This window comes from Nematolebias whitei, chromosome 21 (genome assembly GCF_014905685.2).
Source record: "Nematolebias whitei isolate Nwh7 chromosome 21, NemWhi1, whole genome shotgun sequence".
Classification (NCBI taxonomy): domain Eukaryota; kingdom Metazoa; phylum Chordata; class Actinopteri; order Cyprinodontiformes; family Rivulidae; genus Nematolebias; species Nematolebias whitei.
In genome coordinates this window covers 22701823-22715815 of record NC_056518.1, presented here as the reverse complement: position 1 = coordinate 22715815, position 13993 = coordinate 22701823, and the positions used below count along the sequence as shown (strand labels likewise).

Genomic DNA, 13993 nt, shown 5'->3' with positions numbered 1-13993 from the left:
TGATATATATATTTTTAGTTTCTAATTGTAAAGATTTTGGTATGTAATCTTTTTTATGAGGTGAAAATTGGATTAGGTGGCACAGTGGTTCAGTTGGTACCTGTTGCCTCTGAACGAGAAAGTCACCAGATCGAATCCCGGCCATTCTGGGTGGAGTTAGCATGTTCCCTCCGTGCTTGTGTGGGTTTTCTCCGGGTATTCCGGTTTCCTCTCACAGACCAAAAATATGCATGTTAGACTGATTGGTAACTCTAAATTGTCTCTAGGTGTGAGTGAAAGAGTGAATGGTTGTTTGTCTCGTTTGTCTCGTTTGTCTCTATGCATCTCTGCGATAGACTGGAGACCTGTCCAGGGTGTCCCCCGCCTCTCTCGCACAGACTGCCGGATATGGGCACCAGTGACCCCCACGACCAGAAAAGGAAGAAGCAGGTAAAAATGTTGGATGGATGGATGGACGGACGGACGGACGGACGGACGGACGGACGGACGGACGGACGGACGGATGGATGGATGGATGGATTGGATGGATTCAATTTGAAAAGGTTGAGGGGTGCTCCTGAAAATCATTTTTATTGACACTTTCTTATCCTCACTCTTAACTGTAGACATGTAGACCATGCAAAGACAAAGCTAATAGTAATAAAATAAAACTTGTTGAGGATGGACTAAGATGAGACTAAGAGAAGAGTTGTGGGGTCTGAACCATCAGAATCTGAAATTATTAGATATTCCCTCTATTGTGGTCCATCTGTTTTAATATGAGGGTTCAGAAGTACAGAAGTGAAGTGTTCTTTATCTGCAGTGTGTCGACTGTATTAGTCTGCAAGATAAACAACAGTCAAAATTAAAAATGTCTTCTGTTTGGTAATAAGCTGTCCATGTCTGAACAGACGGTTGTTGTTGTGTCTAAAGACAGTAACTCCAGTACACAATGTATAAACACTTATTGACAAATAATTAAAACAACATCCTTATCCTGACAGCTCACGAGCTTCCACCAGAGTTTCATAATGGATACATGAATTATTGTCTCTTTGAATCAGATTTGACAAATTGTTCATACTTACCTGATTTAATTATGCCAGCGTTTCTCTAAGATGTTCAAATATAACTGCTAAATGCTAAACTTTTATTTCTGAGGTGAATTTGAACTTTGCCAAAATGTTCCAATTGAAGGTTTGTGTAAAAATTAAGATATCTAAACAAATATATTTTGGAATGATAGAAGTCTAAATAAAAGTAAGAAGTCGGGATGCACAATATTATCGGTTATCGGCCAAATAAGTTTAAACATATCAGTATATCGGCCAAAAATCCAATATTGTGCATTCCTAGTAAGAATGAATAAAAAATAAATAAATAAACCTGTGAACTATGTACAGGTTTATAAATTGAAACAAAATTCCAGTCTGGTATAAACACAAAATTATACAACAAAAAATAATTATACATTTATAACTTGTTTTTACATTTGTTTGGTCAGTTATTTGTAATATTTTGAAGGGTACATTTTAAATAAATACCTCTTTATGTTTACTATTCATGAATTTCCTATACATTTTTTTGTCAATTTGTTTTTCAGTTTTGCCCCTAAGTTTTAGCTGATAACCAGTCAAACATAATGTAATTAATTAATCAACTAATTAATGTGATTTGTCTGTGTCAACGTATTCAATTGAGACCGAGCCTTCTCAGTACATGTCTTTTTTTTCCTTTAAATTATTTAATTTTTCTGAACTATCTTTTTGTTGTTGTTCTAACACACTTTCAAGTCATATTAAAGTTTTTGCAGACAAAAAAGAATATTTCATAATTTTTTGATAAGTAATGAAATATGTTGAGCTGATTATCCCTGCCTCCATATTACTAAATTATTTAACTCTGTAGCAGATTTACTTTAAAATAAGTCATTTTTTTCAATAGTTGTGACAAATTACAAAAATATATAAATGTACATATATAGTGGGATACTGAATGTAACGTACACAGAAGTTTCATTAGTTGTTGTCTTGTAACCTGATTTGTCACAGACTCAAAACTAACTCATTACAAAACAAACAAAGTATATTAATTTATGTTGTTAACATCTTATCTTATTTTGAATAGTTTGGAAGGCAGTCTCTACTGCTCCAAGGAGATTTTTTTAAATGTTTTTTCCAACATGTTGCCTTATTAACAACAAAGTCATGGATCTCTCTCTTGAAGCTTTCTTTAACACTTCGGTTTATGGCTCACAATCAAGCAGCTCTCAACTTAACTCTCCATGTGACAATAAACAGGCTCAGCTCTTGATGTGGTGGATAACATCTGGAGCTTCTTCCAGCATGCTTCTCTATGCAAAGCAAACAGCACTTTTAGGATAGCAAGAAAAACATATCTAAGTAGTTCATTCCTGCAGGTATCCTAAATTAAGAATAAATGTAGTGCCGTCATTCAGATCACAAAGAAAGGCTAAGGCATCAAGGTGCTCAAACAACCAGCGGCAGGCAGGTAAAACATTAACTTTTGTTCTGCTGACAAGATGCTGCCACTGCTTCCTTATTAGTGGAAACAGTGGGTGTCCAGATGTCATGTTAATGGAGGAAAGTAGTTTGGTTGTTACCCTGGCAACCCATAAATCAACATCTCTGGTGCGCTGACCAATCAGCGAGAGAGTTACAAGTTAGAGTGCAATACAGCGGACCAAGCATCAACTTTTCTATTATGTTAAACTGGCTTCAAGACAAACGCAGTCTCACATTTACCGTACTTCTGATTCTTCTTTTAATCATTTTTCTAATTTTCCAAGCAGAATGTTACGTTCTAAAGAAGCTGATGTTAATTGGGAGAAAAAATAACTTCTGAGTGTGCGAGTCCCTGTTCGTGTCCTTTGTGCGGTTGCTGCGGAAGGTTGATGGCGAGCTTTCAGCTGGCTCAGGTCAACCTGAGCTGGACGGCACTTTTGACGCTGGCTCACTTCACATACCTGCTTATCGGAGCCACCATCTTCCAGATGCTGGAAAGAGAAGCCGAGAGCAACAACCGAAACCACTTCCAGCTGGAGAAGCTGAATTTTTTGGCCAATTACACCTGCCTGGATGGACCTGCTCTGGAGAAATTTGTTCAGGTTGTCATTACATTTTAAGACTTATTCAAGACACATTTAGTAGTTGTTACATTTTAATTTAGCATTTCTTTATGTAAAAATTGGTAACTTAAGCTAAAGTGTGTACCGTAACTGTTAAATTAATGATCAATAAAAGTCAATAGTGCAAATTATTCAGTGAATAAACATCTGGAAGAAATTCATAGTTATGTGAACATCAATTATTTAACAAAAGTTGTATAAAATGTTGGATTTGCAACCAAACCAAAGCTCCATATTTATGATACATTTTTGTATTTTGGTTTATCAGACATGAAATGTGATTGATTTTTACAGAGGTGCGTGTTTTTGTGTGTGCAGGTGATTTTATATGCCTGGGAAAAGGGGGTGAATCCCTCGGGCAACTCTACAAACCCCAGTAACTGGGATTTTAGCAGCTCCTTCTTCTTTGCAGGGACAGTGGTCACAACTATTGGTGAGCAGTTGGATTACATCATTAACCATTTCAGCTACTGGTTTGTGTGTGCCGCTGCCATTAATACCTCTTGCCTGGTTTGCAGGTTATGGCAACCTCTCTCCGAGCACCATGTCTGGTCAGGTGTTTTGTGTGTTTTATGCACTGTGTGGCATCCCACTGAACCTGGCGTTTCTCAAACAGCTGGGCAAATGGCTCACCATCCACCTGGGCCGACTGGAGCGAGGGATGGTGGCAGTTGTTCCCCGCAAGGTATGTATCTCCATTCTATGATGTTTTGTTTAAATTTGTATAATAAAACCTGAATAAGGTGTATTTTTCTGTCCCAGAGGGCTGTTGAAGCTTTGACAGTGAGTTTCTTCTTCATCACTGGCAGCCTGCTTTTTCTGGTCATCCCTCCTCTGCTGTTCAGTTACGTGGAAGGTTGGACATTTGGCGAGGGCTTCTATTTTTCCTTCATTACCCTCAGTACCATTGGGTTTGGGGATTATGTTGTGGGTGAGTAGAGAGAGCAAACAACCACTAATGTGGCGGAAAGGCCTCAGTTGCCACCTCAATCAAACTAAAACATTATTCTGTGCTTTACTGTAAAAGCCACGTGAATGACTCCAAGTTGAAACAAGCTCGTTCTCTTTCTTCTTAAAGGGACTGACCCGGAGAAGGAGTACATCTCTCTTTATCGCAGCCTGGCAGGTGTCTGGATCATCTTTGCGCTCGGCTGGCTCGCTCTTATCCTTAACATGGGAGCCCGAGTCATGGAAAACGTGGTTGTCCTGACTCATCCGGGCTTTAAGAGACAAGAGGAGGATGAAGTATCCTCCAGTAAACTGGAGGTCACGTCAAAGAACTGATAATGGACTGCTGATCATTTGCAAGTAATATGGACTTACTGCTGTAAACTGTAATTTGTGTGGTTGTTTTGTGATATCTTACAAAAAAAGCCTATGAAATGTAGCAGTTCTGTTTGTTAGCAAAAACTTTTTGTATGTACATATTTATTCTGTGTTTTTGTTCTACCTCAGACAAGCCAACGTCTCAGTGAAAAGCATAATTGATCTGTCGTTTTTCCCACTCTTCAAACAGCCGTTCTACCAAACGGCTTCTACAGATCAGCGTTTTGTTTACTTCTGTACGTGCTCTTTTGATTCGCACCTATACGATTAGATGTTCAAACAGGAAGCTTCGGCTTGTGCTGTTGTTTCTTCTACATCCTGCCACACTTGTGTATTTTGTGTGTTCATGTGAGTCCTGAGTGTGTGTGCTGATGGGAAACTCTAGTGAATTGACCACAGAGGGCTATCTTAAACAAACACATTAATCAAGATGGTGATGTGAGCTGGAAAAAGAGGGGGCTAGCCTTAGGCTGTCATACGTTTTTAGTTTGTTTAAAATGGGCAAAAACTTAATGAAATGCAACTGAAGCTGAAATAATATCTTCTACTGCTTCTGGATATGAGGACTCCTTTCCTTACACACATATTGATGTTTGTTTAGGCCAGAAACACGTCAATATAACCTTTATCATAGTCACCACCACCGGCATTCCCATCTGTGGTGCCATGTCTCCCTCGTCTTATTTTACTCTTTTAGATTTGCATGTCAGGGCATTGAAGTAAACAGTAGCACACAAGGACATTCATTTGCCTGTAATGCAAGAAGAGAAGCCCAGCTGGTTAAGGCTCACTCCTCTCTGTGTCCAACTGCAGAGGCTGAGACTCTGGGCTGAACTGGACACCAACCTTCATACCATCAGGTCAATATGGGAGTGAAGGAAATGTTTAAATTGGCCTGGGTGCCGTCCATTCTCATGCTCGGCGTGATTTATGTGGCCTACGTGTTGATTGGTGGAGTGATTTTCTGGAAGCTGGAAGGCGATCTTGGGAAGAAGGACCTCAGTGAGTTATGGAAACGCAAACAAACCCTTCTTACGACGTACAGCTGTCTGAATCAAGAAGGTCTGGTAGCTGTGGCCCAGGTAAGGCTTACAAGTGTGGCACGTACAAACAAATGGGATGACTGAAAATGTTTCAAATCTTAGAAAAGTATTTCACCCATAAATAAGTTTGCAGGAAGATTTTGAAGCAACTGAGTTATACTTAGTCAAAAATGTCACATTTACATTTCTGTCAGAAATCATTATCATGACTGTCGGTGCAAGAAAATTAATTTTGACTTTTGTGTTGTGATTCAGTGGAATGAACAATGTGACTAGAAAAAAAAATGACTTTTTTTTTTTTATGTGCCTAAAGTGTCCGTTTGTATGAAGTTAGCAAGTGTGCTTGAAATATTATTTGAAAGCCAAAACAAGGACAATGGTTAGAAAATGTGTGTGAATATCTCTGTGTGTAACTGCAGAGACCACAGTAAAGAATAAACCAGTTCTAGTCTTTGGATTAGTTATTTTTTGTTAAATCTACTCTTTTTCATAGATTTATTTTTTTCATTCCAGACACTTTAGTACATCCAGATTTATTTGTGAATAATGCACCCTGCATCAGGTCCTCTGTTTCCTCACCACCCTATGGCATCACGTTTTCTCTTGATCAAAAGACAACATGAGGTCAGGAGGGCCTCAGAAAACACCTATCATGAAACACATTCCTGGAATATGGCCTAAAACCATAGTAGACATTAAGAGAGTTATTGATGAAACTATAAGTTTGTCTCTGATAAACAGAAATCAAAAATACAGTGGACACGTGTTCTGTGAAAAAACGAGTTCAGGATTCTACTGGTTCTACGTAGACCATCCAGGCTGTTTTCGGTAGAAGGTGTATGCGCATCAGTGTCTGCAGCTGGCTTGCAGATGTGTGATGGTAGCATTAATGCAAAGGAATATAGAAATGAACCAGACCTCGTTCTGCTCAGCTTCCAGCAGCATGGCTTGACTGACCTGCCCAGATTCACATTTTCTTAATCTATTGGCCTTGTTCAATAAAGTTTTTTTTTTTTGTGTGTTTTTTTTTACTATTGATGGTGTGTAAGGGAATGACGCAGTAGGAAATAAATAGGTATGATTTCAATAGTGGGGGAAATGGACCAGCTTTTAGTGGGGTCAATTGCAGATGTCAGTTAAAAAGCTGTATTTATGATGGAAATGACTAACAAAAGCAGGGCGTGTCAGTTCTCTTTGCCTAAGAAAACTATAAAATACTGATTAGCTTCACTCTATTAACACCCTAATAGAGCTTTACATCCTGACAAATACAACCAGCATTCAAAAACCAATGAGATGAAAAAATATTGTAGAAAAAAATGTTTACTTCGAATCAAATGATGTCATTATTGACAAGAACTGGATGTAGGATCAGCACACAACACCAAACACCAGGAATGGTTTAAACAGTTTTATTAGAAAACAGCTGCTGGTGGAGGTCCGGGTCCAAGGGGGGAGTCCGATCTGTTAAGACAGAGAGGTTAGTGAACAGGTCTTGGTTGGGGAGGTTCTGTGAGTCTGTGGCTTTCCATTGTTGTCGAGTTGGTGAGGATAACGTCACTCGTGGAGAGTATGCAGCAACAGTAGCAGACAGGTGCTGTACGTGGTCCGTGAGGGGATAATCCAAGAGCAGTGTCCGTTAGTCGAAGCAGGGGTCATACACAGGTAAACTGAGAGCAGAAACCAGAGCCAAGACGTGATCCATGAAGCGTAGTCAGAGAGGAGAAAGCCAGAGTTGGTACCTTGGTCAGGATGCAGAATCCAGATCCAAAAAGGGGCAGGCAGTACTGAAGTGAACATGAAAACTAAACAAACAAACTGTGGGATGACAATTATGTCATCTTTATTACATTTTATATATTTAATACAATTCATGATAACATTTCCTCATGTTGTTTTCTTCTTGACTAGATTAAAGATTTGAAAGAACTGAATGAAATTCATTTTGCATTTGCATTTACATCTTATAGATTTTTAGGCAAGTTATGTATTTTTTTTTTTCAGTAGATGACTGAAAGTATGGAAAGCCATGAAACAACAGTTCAACAGCTTATATGATTCTTAAATATCACACAGCATTGTACCTGATTTGAAGGCAAATTTAAGCAACAGTGCCATTTTAATATATATTTTAAAAAGTACAGTATCTAATAAATAAATTACGTTTGAACTTTGACTCATTTGTGACAAACATGCAGCTCCTTGCATGCAAATAGCTTGTCTAAACTTTCAGCTTTGCTTGTCTGCATGTGTCAGGCCTGCATGGGTTTATAAAGCAGCAACTTTCTGCATTTAACCTTTTGGAAGCTCGTCACATTTATCTTAACACCCAGGAAGAACACAGTTGGTTTCTGACCCTTGTCAGATTTTTAAATAAAAATCATAAAAGACAATTAAAAGTTCCGTCAGGTAATCTGAGATCGATTTGCATTGTGTTAAAACAAATACAAGCAGGCAGCTTTTGTTGAAGCAGCACGAAGGTCTAAGATTTAAATTAATTCCCTGCCTTGTTCTATGTAAAAAAAATAAAATAAAATAAAAAACACCTGGGTGAGAATTACAAAGTGTTCATGAGTAAAAATAAATGCTCATAAACACAATTTATTGGTTCTAATTTATTGTACTGATGTTGAACTAAAGCTGTGAAGAAGTTTCTCCATGGAATGCAACAGCTGTTATTTGTAGACAAAAATAGCTTCAAGGTGTTCCAATAACCCTAAAGATGTGTATTACTGTGTAGAGGAGTCACATGTGAGTCACATTCTGGCCTAAGTCCATGAAAAATAATGTTAAAGAAAAAAAAATTATATGGAAAACGGCATATTTTCTCCTTTTTTTCTTTTTCAGGTTGTTCAAGACGCCTCAAAGGCAGGTTTAAGTCTGAAAGGCAACCAAACCACTGACGGCTTCTGGAAATTCACCAGCTCAGCTGTGTTTGCTGCAACTGTGGTCACAACTATAGGTTAGACATAAAGCACTTCCTTTAAAAAATGATGTTGCTCAAATGTGATGAGCTAATAATATCACAAAGTACAATTATTTTACACATTTAATTGGATTATCACCATGAAAGGCGGGCCAAAGCATCTCATGAACAAGTGGATAGATTTGATAGTGAGCTGAGAGTGATCTTCAACAAACAGCAGTTTACGCAAGACCTTTGTTTGAAATGTTGGTATGCAAGGAATACTAGGTTATTTTAGTTTGAAATTATTTAATCCCCAAATTAAATATGATAAGTTACATTTCCAGGAAATGACAATCTATTTAATGGTTGCCAGATATTGATGCAATTTGATCTGTTCCTAAGTCTATACTGAATACTAGCTTTATGAAGACAATGAGAAAAAATATTACTTCATTGTGCAGTTACCTAGGAAGTAAATATATAGATATTTAATGTTTTTTAACATAACTGTCCTAGCCAAGATAAGCAGCAAAAGCTATAATAGCTAACTATTAGGCAGCAAGCTATTAATAAAACAAAAATATAATGTTGAATTGTGGCATATTCAATTCAATTCAATTCAAAAATACTTTATTAATCCCAGAGGGAAATTATTTGTTGTTGTAACTCGTTATCCTCATTTCATTAAGAGATGTTATAGATGCTGATGGCTGTAGACAGGAAGGATCTCTTGAAAAGGTCTATCCCACAGTGGATCCTAAGAAACTGGCTGCAGATGCTGTCTGATCCATCCACCCAGACTCGGCTGGCCTCTCGGTTCCCCTCGGGCTGTAGGACCGCCCAAATGCAGGGCAGAACTCCACCCAGAGTGATGGCCACTCCTCCCAGCAGTCTGCCAAGCTCCTCGTCACTGTGGACAGCCAACTGTAGGTTCCGAGGGACGATCCTGTTCTTCCACTGTCATGAGCCGTGTTTCCTTCTAGTTCCAGGATCTCAGTGGTCAGGCACTCGAGCACAACTGGCAGGTAGATGAGAATGCATCTACAGAATATCCTTTTCAACTCACTTGAGATTTGGGGCTGTAGTTGAGATATTATTGGAGCTTTTGAGATGTTAATCAGTTGCTGTTGTTGTAGAAAACTGCCTCGTTGCCATGGTTACGCATCATAACAAATATCCAAAACTAAAAAAGTTTCAGTAAAAATCCTTCCAGCTGCACAGCATCTTATACCAGAGGAAACAGTCATCCAAAAAATGTGATTTACATCCAGAAAAACAGGAATTAAAGTTTCCAAAAGCAAAATGTCAGAATGAAAGTAACAGAGCTGCTCCAACATGCAGCCACCTTGAGCAGCGCAATTCTAGAACATGAATGAATGAATGAATGAATGAATGTATGAATCATACAGTTGAATAAAATGTGTTCAGTTTTGACACTGAACTGAATGCTTTCATAAAATAAACTTTAAGTGAGCATTTTATTTTCTATCTTATTGCATTAGTGTTAGGATAATTTAATAGTACCCTTTTTGCTAATTAAGTAAATAAGCCGCACAGGAAGGAGTAGATATCTTTCCTAACCCCAGGTTTTAATCTTGCAAGATGGAACAGAGTTGAAATACAAGATGTTTACATGGCGCTTCATGTCCAAGTCTGCTCAAAGAGAGCATAAGAGTGTTGTTTTATCATGTTATCAGAGGTGCTGCCTACCAGCTTAGGCCTTCCATGTTTCTGCAGCACTATGTCCAGACATAACAACTCTTAACACACACACATGGTTCATATACATTTGATATTAATAAGTGAAAAACATCCGTGACCTTTCACATCTCCATCAATTAGTTTTAGCAAACCAGCCTCTGGGGAGCAAAAGCCAGTGTATCTCTTGTGCTGGTCCCAAGCCCGGGTAAATGGTGAGGGTTGTGTCAGGACGTACATCCTACGTAAAACACTTTTGCCAAAACTATAATGCGAGTTCATCAAAGTGACACCATACCGGATCGGTCAAGGCACGGGTTAACAGTGACCACCACCGGTGCTGTTGACCAACAGGACGCCGGCGGAACTCGTGCTACTGTTAGTCGAAGACCACGACGAGAGAAACATGTCTAGGGACAGAGGGAGAAGAGGCCGAGAGGACGTGGAGGTAGTTGGAGTGAGGACAGAGTGAGATGGAGGAGGATGACTCTCTGTGGCGACCCCTGAAGAGGGAAAAGCCAAAAGAAGAAGAAGATTGCATTAGTTTTAGCCAACTGCAGCTAATGAAATGGACAAATTTACTACAGAATGATAAAAATGAAATTTGAGTTTTGCAATGGCCCAAAAAGTCAAGACCTCAGGTTCATTGAAATATTGAAGCTATGAAAACTGATCTGTATGTTGTTCATCTGCTGTTTTTAAAAACCTATGACTTTTTACACAAAGCCCTAAATTTACTGTTCTGGCAGGTGACAGAACAATGTAAAAGCTACTCAGTTCTCCTTCCAGCACGCTATGAGATACTAACAGTTCATAGTTTTGCAGGTTATGGAAACATGAGTCCCACTACTACAGTTGGTCAGATCTTCTGTGTGTTCTTCGCTCTCTTTGGTATACCTCTCAATGTGGTGGTGCTCAACAGAGTGGGGAAGTACATGCTCGCACTGGGGAGGAACCTCTCAGAATTCATTGAAATGAAAACTAAACGAAAGGTAAGCAGATTCTCCAGAGTAAGAGATCATGTTTCTTTGGGGGGGAGGTGTGACTAACATTAGTTTCTTTCCTGTGTCTAATTGCAGACATGCACGCGGTTTTTTGTCCACTTCATTAGCTACATTTGTGGAGCAGTCCTTTTCTTTGTCGTGCCCATGATTGTGTTCCAGCAGCAAGAGGGCTGGACCTACTCCCAGGCCATCTACTACTGCTTCATCACCCTCAGCACCATCGGTTTTGGAGATTTTGTAGCCGGTACAGCACCTCCTTAATCACCCATTTTCTTTTATTTATTTATTTTCTCATGCATTTTATTAATTTTCCTAAACACTATGTGTCTCAGACAGCAATCCAGATTATGATTACCCAGACTGGTACAGTTTCATCATGGCAACCTGGATCTTCTTTGGCCTGGCTTGGCTCGCCCTGGTCATCAACCACTCCATCGACATCCTGGAACGGCTCAACGGCTACTTCAAACAGCTGTGCTGTGGCCACAAGCCCGAAGACCAATCAGCCAGTGGAGAAGACGACAGCGCTCAAACGACACTAGAGGAGAGCAAAGACACCAAGGACCCTCCAAAATCTGGGTAATCTTCCAAGTGAGTCATCAAGTTACTGAATCATTAGCTGCAAGATAAGAATTTAAATAATAAACGAGTCAACGCGTGCAGGCTGTAAGTAGGTTTGTGTTATCAAGCTGTGAATGTCTGAGTCATGATTTGTTTATTATGTGACTGAGCAAAGTTTGATGCGTTTTCTCCAGAGTAAGGGAGTGGCTTTTCAGAGGAATTCATAAAACAAAATGCCATGGACATATTTTATTACATTCAGCTCAGGTTTTAGTTCCTTTGTGCGCACAAGACAAAGCTGCTGCAAATAACACGTGCAAATCAGAGGAACATATGAGTAAAACTGTGGTGATTTATCTTAGTTTTTACACATAGCTGGCAGCTTCTTTATTTATTTTTGTCCGAGCAGGCTTATTTATTTTATTTTATTTATGATTTGTAAGGTTTTAGAAATACTGAATGCAAGTTATAGTTTAAAAGACGAATGAGGAAAAATATGTTTGTATTTTTAAACTTGCATTTTGTTTAGCATCTTATAAATTTGCAATTTGTATAAAACGTTTTAATTTCTTTAGACTAAATCATTTGTATTCATTTGTGCAAAGTGTCACCAGATTATTATGATAACAGGCACATAGAAGAACACATTTCACAAGATGAAGAAGAAGAAAGAGACAACGGTGCGTCGTAAAGTAAAATAATAAATGAGGGTAAAAATGAGAGAAATGGATGGTTGTACTTTTTACGCAGAGGATCAATAATGAAAGTCCAGAATGTGCAACAGCAGAAAACATAAAGTGATCTGGCTTTTCCCAAACAGAAAACAAAAATGTTGCTTACTTTCACAGGTAAATTAGCTCACAGATTTCTTTATATAGTGTTCCGGCAAGAATTTAGAGTAGGATTTGGAATTAACTGCTATACGTCAATATTAATCATGTCAATAATTACAACTGTGGAAAGTCAGATTGTCTTTCTTTAAGGGGGGGGGGGGGGGTGCATTGACTAGATCTTTTTTTTTTCTTTTTTAAATGTTCTGATTTCTAAATCGAGATCTGAGTTAGAACTTGCAGAAGAAGTAGAGTTGCTGAGCATCAAAAGGCACAAAGAGAAGCAGGAAGAGAGGTGACTAGTCATTTAGCTATAAGTTATAATTCATAATTGTGTCCATCTTGTGACATTTTGTGGGAGTTTATGCCCACTCTCAGGCTCCATAGCTAATGTTTTTTTTTTTTGTTAGCCTAATTGACAGCCTGCAACATCCAAATGTCAAAGTGTAAAGACACAGTGGTGGTTAAGGTACCTCTCTTTTGTCTGCAGCTTGAGGTAAAGAGGGTTTTCTGCTGTACTCAACCATTCTCTGCTAGCTCAGAGACATTATGCACTTGCCTGTCTTTACCACAGCAGACAGTCTGTTCCAAGTATGTGATGAATGATTTTTGTGTTAGAATGGTGGTGGAATCAACAGTGAATGAAGCAAGTTAATTCAATTGAAAGAAAGAAAACACATTTTGATTACTGTTGCATAATTAATTAATTTAATACCAATAACGGTGATATTTAGAGGGTAGAACAGCGTTTAACAAAAATGTATAATATCAGCTACAAAACAATGTTCGGATGGTAAAGAAAACATAACAAAAAACAAGTACATTTTCTGAAATTGAGTGTTTTCTGAAGTTTTGTTTTGGTTTTTGTGGTTTTAGAAATTTTTTTTACTTGGAATTCCGAAATGTTATGTTTTCTGTTTTGTTGTATTTCTTGGAAAAGTTTTGTGATATTGTTTTGACTTTATGAAACGCTGTTGTTTTTTTGTGTGTTTTTATTTTCACTTCAGAGAAAATTTATGGCATTTCCATCACAACTGTGATGATATAAACGTGTAACTAAACCACTAAACACTAAAGGTAAAATGCATGTAATTAGAAAGGATTAAATGACTTTGAATACATTGTTACTGTCTTGAATGTTTATTATATTTGTTCTTAACAATATGGATCATGTTTGCATGTTCTCTCTGTGCATGCATGAGTTTTCTCCGAGTCCTCCGTTTTCCTCCCACAGACCAAAAACATACATGTTAGGATTATTGGTAGCTCTAAATTATCCGTAGGTGAGTGAGAGAGTGGATGGTTGTTGTCTCGTTTGTCTCTTTGTGTCTCTGTGATGGACTGGAGTGGAGACCTGTCTAGGGTGTCCCCCGCCTCTCTCGCACAGTGACTTCTGGATATGGGCGCCAGTGACTCCCACTACCCAAAAAGGAAGAAAGGGGTAAGGATGATGGATGGATGGATGGATGGATGGATGGATGGATGGATGGATGGAT

At 38.5% G+C, this 13993-nt stretch overlaps 2 protein-coding genes across 2 annotated transcripts; both read left to right on the top strand.

Annotated features, from left to right (window-relative positions):
* The first annotated feature begins 2893 nt into the window (after positions 1-2893).
* Positions 2894-4411, top strand: LOC119427748 (potassium channel subfamily K member 16-like). Its single transcript, XM_037695387.1, has 5 exons — positions 2894-3106; positions 3446-3560; positions 3646-3812; positions 3890-4058; positions 4206-4411. Exons 1-5 carry the CDS (start codon positions 2894-2896, stop codon positions 4409-4411), a joined length of 870 nt encoding a protein of 289 aa, XP_037551315.1.
* A 908-nt stretch (positions 4412-5319) lies between these two features.
* Positions 5320-11733, top strand: kcnk17 (potassium channel, subfamily K, member 17). The gene is made up of 5 exons (XM_037694865.1): positions 5320-5535; positions 8344-8458; positions 10928-11094; positions 11182-11350; positions 11439-11733. The coding sequence occupies exons 1-5, from the start codon at positions 5320-5322 to the stop codon at positions 11687-11689; spliced, it is 918 nt and encodes a 305-aa protein (XP_037550793.1). The 3' UTR covers positions 11690-11733.
* The last annotated feature ends 2260 nt before the right edge of the window (positions 11734-13993 follow it).

What these genes read in the sequence shown, in the direction of transcription:
- LOC119427748 (XM_037695387.1), top strand. Translation starts at nt 2,894, where the DNA reads ATGGCGAGCTTTCAGCTGGCTCAGGTCAACCTGAGCTGGACGGCACTT. An exon ending in TGGCAGTTGTTCCCCGCAAG is followed by an intron (nt 3,813 to 3,889) that starts GTATGTATCTCC and finishes TTTCTGTCCCAG; the next exon opens with AGGGCTGTTGAAGCTTTGAC. An exon ending in GTTTGGGGATTATGTTGTGG is followed by an intron (nt 4,059 to 4,205) that starts GTGAGTAGAGAG and finishes TTCTTCTTAAAG; the next exon opens with GGACTGACCCGGAGAAGGAG.
- kcnk17 (XM_037694865.1), top strand. Translation starts at nt 5,320, where the DNA reads ATGGGAGTGAAGGAAATGTTTAAATTGGCCTGGGTGCCGTCCATTCTC. An exon ending in GTCTGGTAGCTGTGGCCCAG is followed by an intron (nt 5,536 to 8,343) that starts GTAAGGCTTACA and finishes TTTCTTTTTCAG; the next exon opens with GTTGTTCAAGACGCCTCAAA. An exon ending in AAATGAAAACTAAACGAAAG is followed by an intron (nt 11,095 to 11,181) that starts GTAAGCAGATTC and finishes GTCTAATTGCAG; the next exon opens with ACATGCACGCGGTTTTTTGT.